The sequence below is a fragment of the Platichthys flesus genome, chromosome 5, assembly GCF_949316205.1.
Source record: "Platichthys flesus chromosome 5, fPlaFle2.1, whole genome shotgun sequence".
NCBI classification, from domain to species: domain Eukaryota; kingdom Metazoa; phylum Chordata; class Actinopteri; order Pleuronectiformes; family Pleuronectidae; genus Platichthys; species Platichthys flesus.
This window is the reverse complement of record NC_084949.1, coordinates 11,433,913-11,453,788: the sequence shown is the minus strand read 5'-3', so window position 1 is coordinate 11,453,788 and position 19,876 is coordinate 11,433,913. Positions and strand designations below refer to the sequence as shown.

The window sequence follows — 19,876 nt, the reverse complement described above, 5'->3', positions numbered from 1 at the left end:
CAAATGGAAGTTTGTAGCTACGGACTGAACAAAAGATATGTTTACCGTATGTTGGGGGGGGTGGGTGTTAATGTGTGCTGATGACTGTGAGTTTCTAGATTGTGCATGTGATTGTGTGACTAGCTTCACCTGCTGCGTTCCCACACGAGTGTGCGCACACACATACGCACACAAACACAGGTTTATTGCCAGTGAGAACACTGACACATTCAAAGGTTCCTGTCCCTCCTGAGTTATTCATCCACCAACATGACTGGAAGAGCTGTTTTCCTGGGACTCCTGCTTGTTTGTTTGGCTGCAGGTAACAAAACCTACATCTTAGGTCTTTTCGCCGTCTAGTTTGAAAGGTTATAGATTCAAATGTAAGTCTACAGACAAACTGAGTTTGTTCTGTTCAGAGACCATAGAGTTAAATCTCAATGTGTCTATAAAAGGGATAACGCATGGGTACATGGTTCTAGTTTTTTGTACAGTATGCACTCATATACTCTATTTGTTTCTATATTTGTTGTGAATTAACAATAATGGATCAGACATATCAATATTAGGTACCATAATAAAATCACAGGTAGCGTATGATGTTGACATGAAATTACTTTTCATTCATGTCTACACATATGTTGTCATGATATTTGTCAGTTATTTACATACTGATCTGGACTTAATATATGAATAGAGATCATGTGCCTTTTTTAACAGATGCAGAGGAGACGTCAGGACTCGTGAGAAAGGTGACGAGCATATTTATGTATTTATGTGTGTGTTATCATTTTTGTTACTGTTTTATGACCTTTACCATTGTAAACACTGACCTTGTCAGAACATTTGAACCTGGTTAAGGTTAGTGGCAAGATGTGAACTGTGGTTAGGTTAAGTTCAGGGTTTGGCCTTAATTGGTCATGGTTAAGGTTAAAGGGATATTTAAAAAAAAAAAATAATTCACGAATTACCCACCCACCACTTTGCTGTTGTAGGGGTGGGTGAAGTGTTTGAGTCCAAAAACACTTCTTGAGTTTCAGGGGTAAACAGCGTTTCAGCCAAATCCAATACAATTCAAGTAACTGGTGATCAATTTATAGAAAAAACTGAAAATGCCTCCAACCTGCTGCTGTGGTGTTTGTTTATTATAGTTTTATTTAGAAGGATCCCCATTAGCTCTACCCTAAGACAGAGCTACTTTTAGTGGGGTCCACAATTAAGAGATTGATACAGATATCAAACATTTTAAAACAAACATTAAATACCAATATCAAACATTTAAAACACATGTTACATTGTAAATATATGTTACATATAGATAAAAATAGTGATCATATAATATTACAGATATCAAAAATAAATTTAGTGGTTATGCAATATTACCTTTGTCATGATATAAAACTGATATATGCAATTCCATAGAAGATAGCAAAGATAGCTTTGCAAATGTGTGTGTGTGTGTGTGTGTGTGTGCGTATGTCTGTGTGTGTACAAAACAGAAAATATCGTTATTGCTTATGTAATGTTGGGAGAATTTCAGCTTTCAAAAACCTAAACCTCATATCTGGGAGATATATGCGAATGTATTATTGCTGTTATTCAGTTGTTGTTATTGTTGTTGTTGTCAAATCATAATGGTTTATTTTCTGGCAGCCTTCGTGTCCTAGCACGAAGGAGATCATGGCGTGCCCTCTGAACCTCGCCCCTGTGTGTGGCAGCGATGGAATCACTTATGCGAACGAGTGTACCCTGTGTGTCCAGAGACAGTGAGTACAACCCACAGCTGCTCCTCTCACATGCCATTTCCACAACACCCAACTTCTCTTTATGGAAGGGGGGGAAAATGCTCCAGTCGCCATCTGGTGGTGAATTCATTTATAGACACGAAGGTCAACCATGACCACAACACATCGCTGGAAGATTTCATATGTAGCCTGTTTTTCATGATTCTGTTCATGGGGGATGAGCTAAAGGTCACTAATGTTTATTCAGAAACAACACTCACAGCTCTGGTGACCGGATAATATTCGCAAGTGCCTTTTTTTTACTAAAGCAATCAAATTTAGAAGACCTTTGTGGATTTTGTATTTTTTGATCTTTTTCTCTAATATCTTTTTCAAATCAAAAAATGTCTCAGTCTTTGTCTTGTGATTTTCAGTTTTAACCTAGTCACAGTGTCCTTTTGAAAGAGTCTCAAGGAGTCAATGCTAGCAGCCCTGTGAAGCTACTGTTAGTTCCCAGCTGTGCTTTATGCTAAGTGCTAACATGAACGTAGCACAATGTCAAAACATCAGTGGGTTAGTTTAGCAAAGTATCGTGCTCATAGTTTATTTTTGACTTAAAACATTACTGTCTGATTTTTAAATCATCTCTCAAAACTCACTTTTACCAACTTGAATTCATTTTTGCTCATTAACAACATATGTGATGTTATATCCTTTTATTTTACCATTGTTTTATGTCGCTAATTGTCTTTGATGTTTTGTTTTCTTGTTATTCCTTGGTCCACCTTTGGGAAGCACTTTGTATTGTGAAAGGTATTAAATCAATCAAGTTATGATCCATGATTAGCCCTAAACACAAAGTTCCACTGAGACCGAGGTCAGGTATTTAATCAAAAACCACAACATCAAATTCATAGGGATACATCATCTGGGAACCATGAATGTCCGTACAGTTTGTGCCAGTCAGTTAAGTTGATGTTGAAATTTCATTCAGGACTAAAGTGAACGCACAAGACAAAATGAATCCCAGTGAAGTCATGTTTTACGATTCTCTTTGCAGATCAACCAGGATGGAAATTTTGATCGTCAAGGAGGAGAGCTGCTGATCTGCAGCGGAGGAGGCGTCAACAGGGGCTCATCAGGATCTGATCATGTGTCCATTGTGGATCTTTGACTTAACTGGATCCAAACCCTAAAGCCCTAAAGATTATCCTCTGATTGTCATGGGCAATAAAATATGATTCAGCAGTCTCTTCTTGTGATGTCTATATTTTTCTTTATCAATAACTCACTCAATTTAGCATCATTTTGAAGTGTGGGTTATGTATATAGGAGAAAAACAGTTATGTGACGGCCTTGCCATCTGTCCAGGTTGTGCCCCGCCTTTCGGCTGGGATTGGCTGCGGCTCCCCTCATAACAGAAAAGTTGTGAAGATAATGGATAAATGGACATATAGAGTAAAACATGTGCTAGAATTAGAATAAATTAATAACGAATAAACAAAGCAGATATCAGGTGAAAGGAAAGAAAGGAAATGGAATTTATTGGTTTCTGTAACACAATCTGACACGCATTCCTTTGTAAAGCAGACACACACGGGGTGAATGATCTGTTGGTCATCTCGGTGCGTGAGCTAATTGTTTACACTCTTTTACTGAGTAACACAGTAGTCAATAGTGTGTGTGTGTGCTTGTGTGTGTTTGTGTGTGTGTGTGTGTGTGTGTTTGTGTGTGTGTGTGTGTCTGTGTGTGTGTGTGTGTGTTTATGCACCAACTATACTTTGAATCAAAAAAAAAATTCTAAAGTTAAAACAAAAATTGTTGTAGCACTTAACGGCACTTACTTATAGCACCGTGTAGTTTGTCTTTCTTAAAGAAATTTGAACTTTCTTGATTCTTGTTGTTCTGGGTTTGAACCCTCATGGCTTAATGCCATTATTGTAGGTCACTGAAATGTAATGTGTGTGTGTGTGTTAGTGTGTGTGCTTGTGTGAGCATGTGTGTGTGTGTGTGTGCGTGCGTGTGTGTGTGTGTGATATGGACAAAAATGTGTGAGCAAATAAAGACGTAGCACAAAGTGTTGTATCCTGGGGTCAAATGTGGGAGTCACATGACTGAAACCAGGAAATAGAGAAGAGACATTGATCCACAGTCACTTCCTATATGTTCACAGTGGAGCAGGCTTCAAGCAAAGGACTGATCCAGGATGGAAAACGACCGTGTGGAAGACGAGTGAGTACAGTCTCTATCAAGATACATTACGATGCTGCTCTGTACTTTGTTATCGTCAGCTCGTTAAGGTAAAGTTTGAGATAAGCTACCTGAAGACGGAGGGAGAGCAAACCTGAACCTGGAGACTTAGAAGGAAGGATTAGCAAACAGAGCATTGCACACATAGACTTTGAGAACTTGGACTATAAATTGTTAATGTTTAACGATCTCACAAACACAGTCTTATGTGCTGATGTCTGCCTTCCTTCAGTTATTATATTTTGTTGAGTAAAGTTAAGGCTTTGTCTGTTCCACTCAGGTCCCTCTGGTCACATTCATTTAGACTCAGGTTCATTTTGTCACTGGATCATTTTCATGTTCATACTCTTACTGCTTCTCCAGGATCTCCACAATTCAGGTCTGTCAGAGTGGAATCTCTGTGGAACTCTTCCTGCACCTATCACTCATACCTGCAGTAAGTCGTCCATCCATCGAATCTGCAGCATGAACGTAACCCCTTTGAAAGTGACTTCTCCCTGAAACTAACATTTTGTTGTGCTTCTTCATTTGGTTGTTTGTCGTGCACTGAGATGAATGTCAACGGGAGCCGAAAAGTATCCTGAGAATCAACATTTTGACTCAACCTGTAAATTATAGGACGTGGATGAACAGAATCACAATATGTAGCATTGCAACAAAACACAAGGAGAGCTTTGGATCAAGCGGCATCACTCAAGATGTACACAGTGTTGTATATGAGGCCTCTTTTTACACGATGGCCCCTTGATTCAGCAGATCATCCTGCCACCTCTGTAATATACAGCACAAGTCAATGTATTTGTTCCAGTAGATTTGTTTATGTGTATTGATATAATGTTTTCCAGGTGTTTATTGTAGCGGTGCTGTCATTCCTCCAGAAGAGAGCATACAGCCTGGCCATCGACCGGAGACTGCCCTTCCTGGGGGGACGTTTTGGCATCGTGGTGTAAGTGAGCAACAACAACAACTAAATCTGTGAAGAGGACCCTAGGTCTTTGACAGCCACCTCAGCGAAGTAGCTATATGTTTATGAAATGCTGTCATTGATGTCCCCCAGGCCTTTGGACACTATAGGCAGCCTCAGTAACCGTTGGTCCTATGGGTTTGCTTTTGGTGCAGTTTCCAGCAGCGTCCTGCTGCTGTTCTCTGAAAGTTACATCCCCTTCACCCTCCCAGCCTGGGCTCGAGGTACTTCCTCTCATATCCATAAACACACATCTTTAGCCTAAGTAAAGAGTAAATGAAATGCATTAACTGATGTGATGTTTGCTGACTGTTCCCCGCAGCTCTTGTGTACCTGGTTGGAGCTTTAGAAGTGGGCATGGTGTATTTCCCTTTCTTTGCTTGTCTATCCACGCCTTTCCGAACAGTTGGTGCTGTGCTGGGGATACTGTACTCTCTGTCCTGGTGGGTATTTAGCCTACTTACATATGTTATAGTGACATACTAGTTACATGTCACCAAATGTGAAGTCATTCTGCAGGAGTGCATTAAGACAGCCTCCACCAAGGCCCAAACCGTCCCCTTGTGAAACCATAATTAAATTCAGTAGATCCAGACTTTAATTTGGATCTGCACGAAATTGTGCACATTCATAAAAATCAGTCTCATAAATGTTTGTAGTTATTTTTATCAAGATCTATGAATAAATAGCTGATAGATTGATAAAAAAAAGACAAAAAATGCCTACATCTATTGCGATTTTAAAGAAAGGGGGACATTTTTTTAATGTTTCATTGAAATCTTTTTAGTAGTTTTTACCTGTGGACAAACAACAAAAACACAAACCATCGAACAGGGCGTGAAATATTTAACAAAGTCTTTGGCAGAGTTATGTGTAGGAACACAATATTTTACCACACAAAAATAATACATGCCTTGTTTGTAGGATCATCATCACAGTGTGGGACACGTTCACCTGTCCTGATGGTAAGGTAGGTGAGTACTGAACCCCCGCTTGTGGAAGCGCATTGTGCCGGCTGCAGTGTGTATCCTCGTGAAAAAGCAAATGACTGGAAGACTTTGTGTGAATTTATAGATTTTAGGTCCATACCAGAAGGTGATCATCCAGTGGCCGTGCATCCTCTCCCACATCTTCCTCTTGGGACGGTTTATTTACATTCTGGTTAAAGGTGTTCGAATACGGCTGCGGTTGGAACAGGAGGTCGGTTTGACTCATGCGTGAAATCTCTGAAGGGATGAGCTGTGACTGATTATAGATTATTTTTTAAATTTTTGAATGTTTGTGCTGAATATGCTGCCAGGACCCTGAGGAGCTGATTGGGCAACACCAGGTGCAGCATGTGAAGGGACTGCTGAGGAAAGCACCAGCACACAGGTACAACACACACTCATACAAACAATGCTGCATTCAAGTGGGTTTCTTGTTGTTTGGTTTAAGGGTTAATTTCCTGTTATGAAATCCTCTATTTCAAGTTCTAACTAGTTTACTATTAATTGTGAAACTTTTAATGCGAACAAAAACATAACCTGAAAGATGTATTGATGTCTTTTTTTGACAAGATTTCAGGCAAACATATTTTCTTCTCTAAGTTCACTATAGTTTAGAAATTAAAATTCCTATTTATTATAATTGATACGTATATTTTGCTATGTTGTGTTATCATAAGTATTTTTTTGAAATATGATAATCAATCAAGATGGAAGTCTGTCTAACCATATCTTTAAAAAAATTGTATATTACCGTTGTGTGGTAAAGCAGCTCAGTGCAGTCTGGCTTAATATCCAGTGAGGTGTGTTCATGTGCTGCTGGTAAACTTCAGTATCCATACTTTTAGACTTAGTTCCCTTAACGCATTGATATTGTGAGAGTCCGAGTTAGAAAGTTGTTATGTTTAAATAATGCTACTCCTGCAGCAGCTCTCGCAATATTTGTAGTTCCAGTGCGAGTATTCAGGTGACACTTGAAAGCAGCCTGGATCTGTGTACACACACCTACATATATATACACCTACAGGGGTTTTGACCTTTTTGTGTTACAGTGAACCACTCAGCTGGTTCCAGAGGCGGGTGTATGAGTGGGACCCGCACTTCAAGTTCCCCAACAGGATCATTGGCACTTCCATTATATCCCTCATAGGCCTTTATACGGTAAAGACAGCTCTTATAATTATGTAAAATCAAATATCTCAACTGTGGGCTCTGGTCAGAACATTTTACCCAAGTAAATAATCTGTGCATGTGCGTCAGGGACAGTTGTATTCATTTTGTCTTTTGTAATTTCTCCAGATGACTATCGCAGACTACACTCTCAGTAATGTGGCTTTTGGCCAAGTGGACAGGTGGAAGAACACATTGCAGCAACTGGTTTCTTCTTGTAACCAGAGTGAGGCTCTGGGAGCCATGATACCACAGCTGGAAGAATTCATTGACGTGGCTCGGAGTGAGTGAGTCGATCTGCACCCCCCATATGGTCTGGTGCTTTCATGGTCTGTGGGATTAATGTGAGATCTGCCCAGCTTCCTCTAGTCTTAAGTCTTAGTTAGTCTTTCATCTGCTATATATGATGGTTATCACTTAATGAAACACGATCTAACTTCTTTAACTTTAACTTCTTTCTTTATTTTCAGAGTGTTGGCTAGCTACCACCATCTTTGCTAGTCTCAACTCTGTTGGGTACACTTTCCATGTATTGGCATGTTACAGGTTAGAGATCCATAACAAATCTAAACTACAATGTACAACTAAAAAATATTATTGTAAAATTATTAAAAATGTATTTAAAATAGATCATATTTAATGATAATTTATCTACATGTTTTACTAATGATGTAGGAAACACTTGAAGAGACTGTGGAGAGGACAGAAAGGTTTTATTCCTGAGAAGTTTCACAAACCTAGTTCGGCTGTCAGCGTAGTAAGACACACACAAACACACACACACACACACACACACACACAGTTGTCTAAATATATTAAATGCATTGTTGTTTGCATCTCTTTGTATTTATTTTTCTTATATTATGACATATTTCACACACTCGTTTGGGCAAACAGACTTTTCTCATTGACTTTTACAGGCTTCAATTGCAAGATACTCTGGATGGCAAATCGCGTTTACACTGTGGGGTGAGCTTTCCATTATCCAAGACACGTGTCTGAACCCACAAAATGAGGGAAAACATGAAACTTTTCATTCCTTTGATATTAAATGTGTCACATAAATACAGAAAATGTGTCTAAAGTATCACAGAGGCAGCTACAAAATACAATATTGCATTAGCCTCAATGATCATTTCAAAGTGTAGATATGAGCGATCCCTCTTTACAAGAATCTGCTAACATAATAATTACACTAAATATAGTTGCTCATGTATGCATGACTCTCCTATGTTTGTTTTTTTCTGTTTTTTTTTAGGCTATCTGATTGTCCATTTTGTCCACTTCCTGTTGGCCCTGGCCGTGGCCTATGTGCTGGTTATCCCTATACAGCATGGGAGACAACTGATTATGATCACCAACCTGGGAATCATTGTGTAAGAATACTTTCCCTGTGGTTGTGAATATATGATTGGATGGCTAGATTGTGAGAAAGACACTGTTACTGATAGATTTTTCACTTTTTTCTCCGTTGTCTCTCAGTCTCACCATCGGCCTGGTAATCGGCCTGGTGATTCTCCAGATTCTTCTGGTGCAGATCTTCTTCCTCCAGGACAAAATATCTCCGACAGACAAAGACAAACCTCTAGCTCTTAACAACAGGTGGGATTATTAGTGGGCACCATAAAAACATCAAATGGACACAACACTAACACTCAGATCATCTATTTACTTGCAAATACTGTAGAAAGCGGAAGAGATGGTAATAAAGCAGGAGATTAAAAAATGTTAATTTAATTATTTGCTGTGTTATGTGGACTGGCTCAGGATATAATGTGATGACGAACATCTAAAACTTCATTTCCTCACTTACATTTGTGAAAGAATAAAAAGTCCTTCAGGTCTAAGGGCCCAGTTAAACATATCACAGGTCAAAGTTCACCAAAGTTTGACTCCAGGCAAAGCACCTTCTGCAATATGGTATAACAATAGTTTAGTATGTGTGACTGCGCCCTGATTCTGTGGCTGTTTCATATGAGTTTCATTCACTCTGCAGTGGAGACAGACGTCACGACGAGACACTATAGTTCTGTCTGATGGCCAGCATTCAGAGTTCAGGTTCTACCATTACATTAAGGCAAGTCTAAAACAAGAGGTTGTGTAGTGGGCTGGTCAATGAGTCTGTGTGACAACAAAAGGTGAATACGACATCAAAACCCTGGACAGGCCAATTTAGAATACAATGTGCTCCAGTCTGCCAGTAACCCATTAAGTCGATCCCTTCAACACCTCTGCCAAGGTGATGTATCCATCAGTCTGCATTTCAAAGACATCTCCAGGGGAAGTAGAGCCACAGTTTTATGCAGGTATGTTAATTCATGTAAAAATAGGATTTCTCACCATAGAGCTTAATGTCACGTAGAGAAGCAAGAACTTGATGATGATGCATAAAGAAAATATCAAGGGAAAGAAATAAACTAAAAATTGTTTCTTATAAGCAAACATTAGCGTAAAGTGACATTAATGAATTGTCATGTTTCAAAATAACGAAGATCCATTCAAAAACCCTTTGTCAAATGCTATTAGAACATTGTAAATCTGTATGGTGCAGTACTTTCCTCTCCTCCTCTTCTACAGGAAGGCGTTCCACTGCTTCAACTACTTCTTCTTTTTCTACAACGTGGTGATGGGGATCAGCAACTGCATCATGAGGCTGCTGTGCAGTATCTTTGTAGGAACGTGGCTGGTGTCACGCTTAGACCGAACCATCATGCAGAGAGGATATGAAAGCATGGATGCTGGTGAGATGAATTTCAATCCAACAAAAATACATAATCTCTGAGGTGCTTGCAAAACATCATCCAGTAGATGTCAGAATTTCACAAAGCATTGTCATACTGTGTTTATCAAGACAAGGACAAGAAGTGGGTTTAGGAATATGACAGAGAAGCTTTATATAAAGCAGGCAGTGTATATACATGTATTACTTTTTAATGTGTTTTTAGATAAGTGAGATGGTTAATTAGCAATCCAGTCAATAATCTATTGTTTCCTTAATTAAGCATTTTCCTAAAATATTGAAAAAACAACAAATATATGATAGACATATCTTTTTTATATGTGTGTATATATATTTATATATACCTTTAAACATGACTATTGTAAATATACTATTCTGTGTCATCTATGGTGCGTGGCTGTAACAGTATTTCCCCATGTTCCAGGCTACAGTACTTGGATTGGGATGATCTTTGCTGACCACTATCATAACAATCCAGTCATGGTGTGTTTCTGTCAGCTGCTCGTCTCCAACAAGCTGGAGAGACACAAGGCTTCTGTATACTCCACATTCAACAACATGCCATCTGGTCAGTGTGTGTGTGTAGCTATGATATGTAAAATCCACTAAATAACTACTTTTTAACAAAGTTAGGAATCCCCTTAAATGACCTTGCACTTTTTGATATATTGATCCGAGATATAATTTTTATTTGTGCATTTCTTTCCTCATTATGTTTTATTTCCAATTAATTATACACTAACTTTTTTTGTTGTAGAACCCCCTGTTAACAGTAAGGCCAGGAGGCGCTGGATGTTGTTTTACACTTTGCTGAGAAACCCTCATCTGATCCTGCTCAGACAGCAGCACCTCTCCTCATCCTCATTGTTACGGACATCTTCATCTCCCCAGGCAGACATGGTGGTGCGGGCTTGGGTCATGGCCTCACTAACGCAGCCAAGCCAAGTGGCGTCACAGTCCCTGCCAGAAGTCATAGTCACTCCAGCAGTGGAATGTTGAAGAACAATTTCCATTGATTCTTATTCATAAAACGAAGGTTTGTCGTCTCACAAGGCAAAGGCAAAGCATGACACTACAATCAGACCGATTTGACGTGGTTAATGTGATCACAGGTAGATTTCATCTTTCTACTCATGTCATATAATGATAGTGTGATAACCAGTACCAGAGATTAATTGTATGCAGTTGAAAGATTTAAATATGTGTTGTTGTTTTCGAGAAAACTTATGCTTTATGTGTTTATACCATCGACTATAGAAAAAGCTGCTTTTAAGAGCAAGATTAAGTCAAATTTCAACTGATGTATTGTCTATAAATAGTCAGAGGTAAATGTGAACCATTGTACATAATCACAACAACTACTGTAACATATGTTCTAGAAGTGGACATGGAGGTACAGCTGGCCAATTCTTTTATAATAGTTTTTATTCCATTTTTATTATAATCAGCTGCATCACACAGATATTCTGCTTATCATTTGAGGTTTGTGCAATACAGATCTAGCTGGATAGGCGACAACTGTAAGAAATTCACATTGCAAAGAGCTTTACCGTATAAAACAGACTAATCATAAAATCTGCAGATATCGGGCCTGTGCTAACAAAAGAGAAACTCTTAGGAAGCTTTTTCTGTGCATTTGAAAGATGAAAATGTGGATATGTTGCACAAAAAAGGTGAAATAAAAAGCTAAATGGTTAAAGTTGCATCACCGGACTGAAAATGGATTTCAGGACCTATTTTTTGCTCAAGCTTTCTACATTAAATGCCCAATGCAGCTAAATTAGATATATAACGGTCCTATACGGTACTTAAAACAGCAGTTGCCATCCAACAAAGATTTAAAGAAAAACGTGTATTTTAGGCATTTACCTCACTCGTTGCCTAATACGTGACGCTCTCAACTACGTGCAGTTTTTCTATACTCCTGCGTAGGACTTATTGAGTGTCTGCTTGGCGGGCCTGAAGGGGAAGTCGTGCAGGGGGACGCCCAGGGCCCTGAGTCTGCCGGTAGAGGTCTGCAGCAGCTGCTCGTAATCCTGCATGTCAAATCATAGGTCAAATGGTCAGCGTGTCACCACAGGAACTGACGTGTATTTACAGCCTCACTTTAACGTGTCCACTGGGGACTCACCTTATGCCTGAGAGCCAGCTCCTCCTCTAACGCAGCAATGGTCCCTTGTTTTGACTCCAACGTTTCCTACGAGAAGTAGAATCACAGACGTGAAACACAAAGTGATGTCTACGGAGGACGTGTCCCGACGTCACACCTGTGGAGAAGAGCCATGTCCGCTCTGAACCTTCGCCCTCGGGGACACTCACCCTAAGCATGCTGGAGGCGCTGCTCTTGTCGGTGTCCTTGGCGGCAGCCGTGGAGAGCGCGGCGCGGAGCTGGGCCTCCGTCGTCTCCACCGTTTCCGTCAGAGCAGCGAGCCTCATCTCCAGCCGCAGGTGCTCCAGGCCTCTCTTCTGCTGCAGGGCCAACTTGATCTCCTTCTGCTTCCTCTGCAGCTCGTCGCACTCCTCCTGAACCTGCCGACAACCAGCACAACCTCGGGTCAACTCCCGCCGCCGCCGCGCTGACTGGACGTCACGTGACAACACACATCCACGTTACCTTTTCCAAAGCCTGCCGCAGCAGCTCGTGCTCGATGTTCAGATCCCACAGCTCCTTCTCGGCGACCTTCGCCCGAGCACCGGACTTCTGTCACACCATCAGATGTTTAGAAGAAAATGATCGATCAGAGACGTTAGTTTACGTTTCAATTCTACAAATAATGTGACGGAGGTTTGGTTTCTATTAAAAAAACAGTCAAAGGTCCTGTGTGTACGATTTAGGTGAAAGGGATCTATTGGCTGAAACTGAATATAAAGTAAACTTGTGACGTTTCCACAAGTGTGGTTCATCTAAATTGTATAAATAGTATTTTTCTTAACCCTAGAATGGGCCCTTTTATGTTTAAATACTTTATATTAAGATCGGGAGTGGGTCCCCTCTACAGAGGCTGCCATGTTTTTGACAGGAGCCCAAACTGGACAAACTAAACACCGTCTGAGTTTTGATGTCAACTGGCAACCACAGGTTTTCCTTCATGATTGGAATGGGAGGGGTAGGTGAGGGGTATTCAGCTGCAACATGCAACTTCACCACTAGATGTCAATAAATCTGAACCTTTAACCTCCGTCAGAGAGTTTACATTTCCACCCCTGTCCATCGTCTGTTTAATTTGTAAACAGACGACGTAAATGAGACAATCTTCAGATGAACGGTTTCATTTTGTTTCGCTGACACCATGAACGTGAGAGCCACGAATCGTCACCAGCTGGAAACAAACCAGGATTATCTTTAAAACCTTTAACACCAAAGTCTGAGAAGAGAAACAAACTTAGAAAACAAGTCAACACTGAAAACCAATGTTATGAGATCAAAGAGAACTAGTCTGTGATGTGTTTGGGTTCAGATCAGGTTGTGAGATATGAACGCACCACCATCTTGGCCTTGGTCTTGTTGTAATCTTGCAGCTGAGCACGGAGCTCGGGCAGCTCCTGCTGGGCTTCGTGCAGAGACTGGCGAAGATGCTTGTTTTCTCGCTGAGCGACTGAAAGGTTCTTGTCCACTCGTGTCAGCTGCTTCAGCGCCTCTGCTGCCTCCTCCTGGACAAAAACAGAAGCACCCCACATAAAACTGAAAATGTCAAAACTGTCGAACCTTTGATCAAGTGTCATAAAAAATAAATTGATGATTATAGTGACACTTGTAACGTTTTTTAACATTTTCAACAAACAGGAGTTGGACTACTTATTTTCAGGCCACTGTGACCTTTGAACACTCAAAGGTCACTAACTGTCTGTCTCTCACCTTCAGCTCCTTCTCGTCCGCCAGCACTTTGTTCTGAATGCTGGAGTAATAATCCTGAGCTACTTTGAGAGCACGGCCGTGATCCTCCGTCAGCTCTATAAATCGAGCGGCCAACCGATCGTCAAGCTCATTGACCTCCAACTTCCGCTTCCTTTCCTCCACCTCGATGGTCGCCTCCATTTTCTGGTTAAATTTCACCTCCAGCTCTATTGAAATGATAGAATAAGAATTAGAGTTCATCAGAAAGGGAAAGTCGGTTAAACGGATTCAGGGCAAAAAAATAAAGCCTAAACCTTCAGAATTAAAGTCTTTTAGAGCCTCAGTTTTCTGTTTTATAATAATATTTAGCTGAATCATTAAGAACAATAGTTTAATGTTACACCACAATCATTTATCAGCCTGCAGCTATGACCACGTTTGTCAGAAATCTTTTAGATCTTCATTTGTAAACAACTAAAGCAAAAGATGGATTTATTAATGTAATTCTTTAACACTTGAAATGTGATACTTTAATAGGCATTATAAATTTGAATTATGAATGAGTATTTTTTTTATAGTTTAACAAATATATTAAAGCTTAAAGAATAGATAAAGAGAGGTGGTGGTCTAGTGGCAGAAACTTGGACTATGGGCAGAGAAGGTCTCTGGTTCGTCTCTGGTTCGACTCCACGGAGAGACAACAAAAGACGAACCTGGATTTATCTGTCCAACAATCCAAGAGTCTCCCTACCCTGTCTAGTGCCCCTGAGCAAGGCACCTTACTCCCCCAACATCTGCTCCCCGAGCGCCGTACATGGTCGCTCACTGCTCTGTGTGTCCTGCACCAGATGGGTCAAATGCAGAGGTTGAATTTGCCTGCCATTGCATGGGTGTGTTGTGCATGTCTGTGCATGTGTTTGGTATGAATAAACATATCTTAATGAAATTCATTTTCTTGACACTTGTCCATAAAAACAAACAGAATCTGATTAGTTTATTTATTCATCAGTTAATCTGATTATAATTGTTTTATCTACAAAAGATCATTAATTTGTTGGAATCATAATTGTTATTCCTGCTGATTAAATTATTATAAACATATTTTGTTGCAGGAAGACAAACTGAATAAATTCTAAGAACTGTCTTTAAAGATGTGGGTTGATCTATATTTATTTTTCCTCCTCTGATTGGTCATGTGATCAATCACATGATCCCGTCATACTAACATTATTTGTCCAAGTCTAAAACTGAAACTGTAAATGAAGATGCTGACACATCTCCCCTTCCTCCCACTGTACAAAGATGAAGCTTAAATATCTCACCCTAAAGTGCTTGACCAATCAGGAGTCGGTGTCAGATGTCAATCAATTTTATCATCAAATAACTAATAAAAACAAAACTGATCAGAAACACTTGAACAAACATGTGTGAATTTTTTTTAAATGACAGAAACCATCTTTGACAAACATTCATTTTACGTCTACTTTGATTTTATTTTTTACTTTCGCCCAAGTCCCGTCTTCTAACAAGGAAGAGGTTTATGACTTTTACTGCAGCCAGACACCAGGGGGCGATACAGATGATATGGCTTCATTCTGAGAGCCGTCCTGTCGTCAGTCTTTGTTAACAGTGCATGTTCTGACCAGCCAGTTCAGATTCAGTTAATTTACCTCTGTTTCTCCGGTCATAGTTGTCTGTCATCTCCAACAGTTCGACCTGGTGTTTCTGTTTAGGATCAAACGATGTTCAATTGAATAAATAAAGTACAGAAAAGCTAAAGAGTGTTATAGTGTAGAGGTTCAATCTGACTTACCAGTTTGAGTTCCTCGATGAACTTTTTGTTGCAAAGTGTCTTCTCTCTGGCGTCCGCCTGCATTGTTTCTCTCCGCAGTGCCAGCTCTGACTCGGCGTGCTGGTTCTGTATCAGTGATGCGGAGGCCGCGGTGTCAATCTTCAGCTCGGAGATGGTGTTGTGCTGCTCAGACAGGACGTGCATCAGCTTCTCCTTGTAAACCTGGACATCAACCATCACACTGATCGTTAGAGGAAAACCTCCTGATTATTCTAAAATTGTCAATTAAAAAACAAAAATCACGTTTATAAAATAATACAAAATGTCTGGAAATATTGTGGCACCAGAGGACAAACGTGCAACTCACACTGATCTCCACTCGGTGGCGCTGCTGAAACTCCTCTCTCTCCCGGTGTCTTTGCCTCAGCACATCCTTCACCTTCTCCATGTGTCTCCTGCAAGTTTCCCAGACTGACTGGTTCTTCTCACTCTCAAGCTTGAAGATCCTCTTCTCCTCCCGCACCCGCTTCAACTCCTCACCGAGATGAACAATTAGCTCCTCCATCTACGGGGACAGAGTGGGAGCTCTTCACAGTTCTTAAATAAATCATTATATTTATATCCACAGTAAAGAAAAGTGTGATATAATATACCGATATAATAATACTACTAAACATGTAATATACATGTTTATGTACACATATATGTGAATCTCCAAACAGTGGAGTCAGTTTTAACAGTTTGTATCATGTGATTTAGTCTGAAGCTAATGTTGTAGCCATGTTAGCATAGTTAGCTTCTGACCTGTTCCTTGGTCATCTCTGTGGACCGACTGACCACCACCGCAGAGGACTTATTTTTCCCGGAATTCTTTTTCCCGGGCTTCTTACTCTTAGGTGCCTGGAAACAAACAGATGTTTAAACACTGATGCTAAGCTAACATGCGCTAATGCATCATAAAGGAAACAATAGAAACTTCACTCACCATCGCAGTAAGGGCAAGTTCAAATCGTGGAAGCGGTCGCTCGTTGCACTTCCTGTGTCAATAGAATCTGCCACTGATATGTAAGCCAGCTGTCACAGTGTAACATCCAAGCCAGCTGCGATGTTACACTGTTTAAAGGCAAGGGCCTTGGTTGCTGCACTGTTTAAAGGCAGCTGCCATGATGCAGCTAATGCTGCTGATAACTGTAAGCTGATGGCTAAACCAATAGCTTACTGTTGAGTTGAGCCAGTTTCTTGTAAAAACGCAAACTTTATATTTCCCTTCGTCAACATGCAACAGATTCTATAGGTTTAACAAAACATTCTCTGGGTTTATGTATTGGAAAGTACTGAGTATGCTCACTAGCCTGTGATGACGAAGTCCTAAAACTTAATTTCCTCACTTACATGAAAGAATAACAAATCCTTCAGGTCTAAGGGCCCAGTTAAACATATCAAAGGTTTTGACAGTGATATGTTTCACCAAAGATTAACTCCAGGCAAAGCACATTCTGCAATATGGTGTAGTAATAGATAAGTATGTTTGACTGAGCCCTGATTCTGTGGCTGGTTCAGAAGACTATCATTAGCAGTGGAGAAAGATGTCACAACAAGACACTACAGTTCTGTCTGATGGCCAGTATTCAGACTTAAGGTTCTACCATTACATTACGACAAGTCTAAAACAAGAAGTTGTGTAGTGGGTTGGTCAATGCAACTGTTGGACAATACAGGGTGAATACTACATAAAAAACCCAGGACAGGCTTATTTATAATACGATGTGCTCCAGAGGGAGTGGTCAATCCCTTTAACACCGCTGCCAAGGTGATGTCTCCATCCTTCCACATTTCAAAGGCATCATCCAGGGAAAGTCTGATGTCCTTGTCTGTGACTGCGTCACTGTGACACGTTGACACTTTAACTTCCTGTGTTTATTGAATGATTCTGAAAGTAGAGCAACAGTTTTCCACAGGTATCTGTTAATTCATACTTCCCAAGAGCATAATGTCACGTAGAGAAGCAAGAACTTGATGATGCATAAAGAAAATATCGAGGGAAGAATTCAACTAAAACTATTTTCTTATCTGCAAACATTAGTGTAAAGTGGCATTAATGACAATGATAAAGATCCCTTCAATAACCTTTTGTCAAATGCTATTAGAACAGTGTAAATATATGACTGCGGTCAAGCCAGCCAAAACTCGCATCTCTGGTAAAATCAGCTGACACAGAAATTCTACTGCACTCATACACTGACACTTATGGTAAACGCATCCAAACCGCCCAGAAAGGGGACAGCACCGCAGTACTCAAAGTTAGAGGAAAAATACAACCGTTGACATGGAGCATATACATAATGCATAATTGAAAAATTATTTCTTGGATTAAATTCACAAGAAGCATATATTGTCTTACCTGTGTAATTTTTATGAATAGAAAACTATCAATGTACTGAATATCAAACATTTTTACTGTATAAATTTGGGGATTTTTCAAAGTAAAGTCCAGACATATCAGTCTCTCTCTGAAAGTATTGAGCAAAGTGTTTTTACAGTACTTTGATATTCAGTATGTAGGTAGTCAGAGAGGTCCTGAACACAGGGATAGCAGTCTCACTCTGAACTTATTGAGCAAAGTGTTTTTAAAGTACTTTGAATGTTGGACTTTACTTTGAAAAATCTCCAAATCTATACAGTAAAAATGTTTGATATTCAGTATGTAGGTACTCACAGAGGTCCTGAACACATGCATATCCGTCTCTAGACATACCTATAAACAATATGACTATTGTAAATATACTCTTCTGTCTCGTCTATGATGTGTGGCTTTAAAAGTATTTCCCCATGTTTCTGCTACAGTACTTGGATTGGGATGATCTTTGCTGACCACTATCATAACAATCCAGTCATGATTTGTTTCTGTCAGCTGCTCATCTCCAACAAGCTGAAGAGACACAGGCCTTCTGTATACTCCACATTCAACAAAATGCCATCTGGTCAGTGTGTGTGTGTGTAGCTATGACATTTACAATCCACTAAATAACTCCTGCTTAAATCTATCCACTTAGATCAGGGGTGTCCAAACTTTTTATCCCGAGGGGCTGCATGCAGCGTTCTGAGGGACAGCTGGCAGGTAAGTTGGTGAGTTGGGCGCCAGTTGGTGAGTAGTGTGCAACCTAGTGTCTAAACTCAGAAGTGCAATACAGTGGGCCATAGTCCATTACATTTCATTTAGCTGATGCTTTTATCCAAAGCGACTTACAATAAGTGCATTCGGGGTACAAACCCAGAACAACAAGAATCAAGAATTTCTTTAAAAAATAAAGCAAACCTACAGAGTGCTATTAGTAAGTGCCATTAAAGTGATTTTTTTATTCGGCCAATTAAAAATGGACAGCGGGCCGCAGTTGGCCCACGGGCCGTAGTTTGGACACCCCTGACTTAGATGCACCAAGATGTTGACAAAATAAGGATTCCCTTTAAATGACCTTGAATTTATTGATATGTTGATCCGAGATATAATTAAACTTTCTTCCCTCATTACTTTTATATTCAGTTTACTAACCAATGACATTTTTTGTAGAACCCCCTGTTAACAGTAAGGTCAGGAGGTGCTGGATGTTGTTTCACACTTTGCTGAGAAACCCTAATCTGATCCCTCTCAGAAAGCCGCACCTCTTCTCCCCAGGCAGACATGGTGATACAGGCTTGGGTCATGGCCTCACTAACACAGACAAGCCAAGTGGCGTCACAGTCCCTGCCAGAGGTCATAGTCACTCCAGGAGAGGACTGTTGAAGGAAAATTTCCATAGATTCTGATTCATAAAACAAAGGCTTGAAATCCAAGATTGTAGAAGAGCGCCTTTTGGGTGGATCATCGTGTCGCTGGGGGAGTAATGCGCTCTTGTTGTCACAAGGCACAAGAACTTCCTACGGGATTAATAAAGTATCCATCTATCTATCTAGAGTGTCTGATTTTATTAATTCATTTGAACCATCTGCTGAAAAATACATTTAGTCAAATCTGACCTGTTGTATTGTCTATATATAGTCAGAGTTAAATGTGAGACTTTGTACATAATCACAATTTCTTCTGTAACATCTGTTCTAGAAGTGGACATGGATGTACAGCTGGCCAATTCTTTGATAATAGTTTTTATTCATTTTATTATAATCAGCTGCATTACACAGATATTCTTATCATTTGAGGTTTGTGCAATACAAATGGATCGCTTAATAATAATGTACTTTAAATGCGGATAACTAAGAAAATCATATTGCAAAGAGCTTTACCATATTAAACAGACTCATAAAATCATCACCAAATTAGAATAAAAATCACCAGTTTTTAAACGAACATGGAAAACGTCTTAACTGTGAATGGGGAATTTAAAACTCAAATAAGATCACGAAGGTGTTCAGCAAAAGTGTGTCTTAAAAAGCAATACACA

The 19,876-nt window shown here is 39.9% G+C and overlaps 3 protein-coding genes across 3 annotated transcripts; 2 read left to right on the top strand and 1 right to left on the bottom strand.

The window, feature by feature from the left end:
* The first annotated feature begins 142 nt into the window (after nt 1-142).
* On the top strand, nt 143-2,954 carry spink4 (serine peptidase inhibitor, Kazal type 4). The gene is made up of 4 exons (XM_062387054.1): nt 143-301; nt 700-731; nt 1,633-1,745; nt 2,764-2,954. The coding sequence occupies exons 1-4, from the start codon at nt 250-252 to the stop codon at nt 2,807-2,809; spliced, it is 243 nt and encodes an 80-aa protein (XP_062243038.1). The 5' UTR covers nt 143-249; the 3' UTR covers nt 2,810-2,954.
* A 113-nt stretch (nt 2,955-3,067) lies between these two features.
* On the top strand, nt 3,068-11,516 carry stra6l (STRA6-like). Its single transcript, XM_062387053.1, has 18 exons — nt 3,068-3,935; nt 4,317-4,389; nt 4,799-4,899; nt 5,011-5,141; nt 5,240-5,360; nt 5,842-5,887; nt 5,992-6,117; nt 6,218-6,291; nt 6,956-7,064; nt 7,203-7,356; nt 7,544-7,619; nt 7,749-7,830; nt 7,994-8,042; nt 8,332-8,449; nt 8,556-8,675; nt 9,651-9,814; nt 10,238-10,381; nt 10,571-11,516. The coding sequence occupies exons 1-18, from the start codon at nt 3,910-3,912 to the stop codon at nt 10,810-10,812; spliced, it is 1,956 nt and encodes a 651-aa protein (XP_062243037.1). The 5' UTR covers nt 3,068-3,909; the 3' UTR covers nt 10,813-11,516.
* LOC133953421 (dynein regulatory complex subunit 4-like) lies at nt 11,221-19,196 on the bottom strand. Its single transcript, XM_062387340.1, has 11 exons — nt 19,101-19,196; nt 16,245-16,340; nt 15,808-16,005; nt 15,462-15,662; nt 15,319-15,373; nt 13,670-13,875; nt 13,297-13,464; nt 12,428-12,514; nt 12,133-12,342; nt 11,945-12,010; nt 11,221-11,849 (listed from the first exon to the last, which is right to left on the bottom strand). Exons 1-11 carry the CDS (start codon nt 19,194-19,196, stop codon nt 11,730-11,732), a joined length of 1,503 nt encoding a protein of 500 aa, XP_062243324.1. The 3' UTR covers nt 11,221-11,729.
* Between the last annotated feature and the right edge of the window lie 680 nt (nt 19,197-19,876).

Excerpts from the sequence above, each read along its gene's own strand:
- spink4 (XM_062387054.1), top strand. The coding sequence starts at position 250 with ATGACTGGAAGAGCTGTTTTCCTGGGACTCCTGCTTGTTTGTTTGGCT. Across the intron at positions 302-699 it reads GCTTGTTTGTTTGGCTGCAG|ATGCAGAGGAGACGTCAGGA; the intron begins GTAACAAAACCT and ends CTTTTTTAACAG. Across the intron at positions 1,746-2,763 it reads ACCCTGTGTGTCCAGAGACA|ATCAACCAGGATGGAAATTT; the intron begins GTGAGTACAACC and ends TTCTCTTTGCAG.
- stra6l (XM_062387053.1), top strand. The coding sequence starts at position 3,910 with ATGGAAAACGACCGTGTGGAAGACGA. Across the intron at positions 8,676-9,650 it reads CCTCTAGCTCTTAACAACAG|GAAGGCGTTCCACTGCTTCA; the intron begins GTGGGATTATTA and ends CCTCTTCTACAG. Across the intron at positions 10,382-10,570 it reads ATTCAACAACATGCCATCTG|AACCCCCTGTTAACAGTAAG; the intron begins GTCAGTGTGTGT and ends TTTTTGTTGTAG.
- LOC133953421 (XM_062387340.1), bottom strand. The coding sequence starts at position 19,196 with ATGACCTCTGGCAGGGACTGTGACGCCACTTGGCTTGTCTGTGTTAGT. Across the intron at positions 15,374-15,461 it reads TCATCGAGGAACTCAAACTG|AAACACCAGGTCGAACTGTT; the intron begins GTAAGTCAGATT and ends GATCCTAAACAG. Across the intron at positions 13,876-15,318 it reads CTATGACCGGAGAAACAGAG|AGCTGGAGGTGAAATTTAAC; the intron begins GTAAATTAACTG and ends TCATTTCAATAG.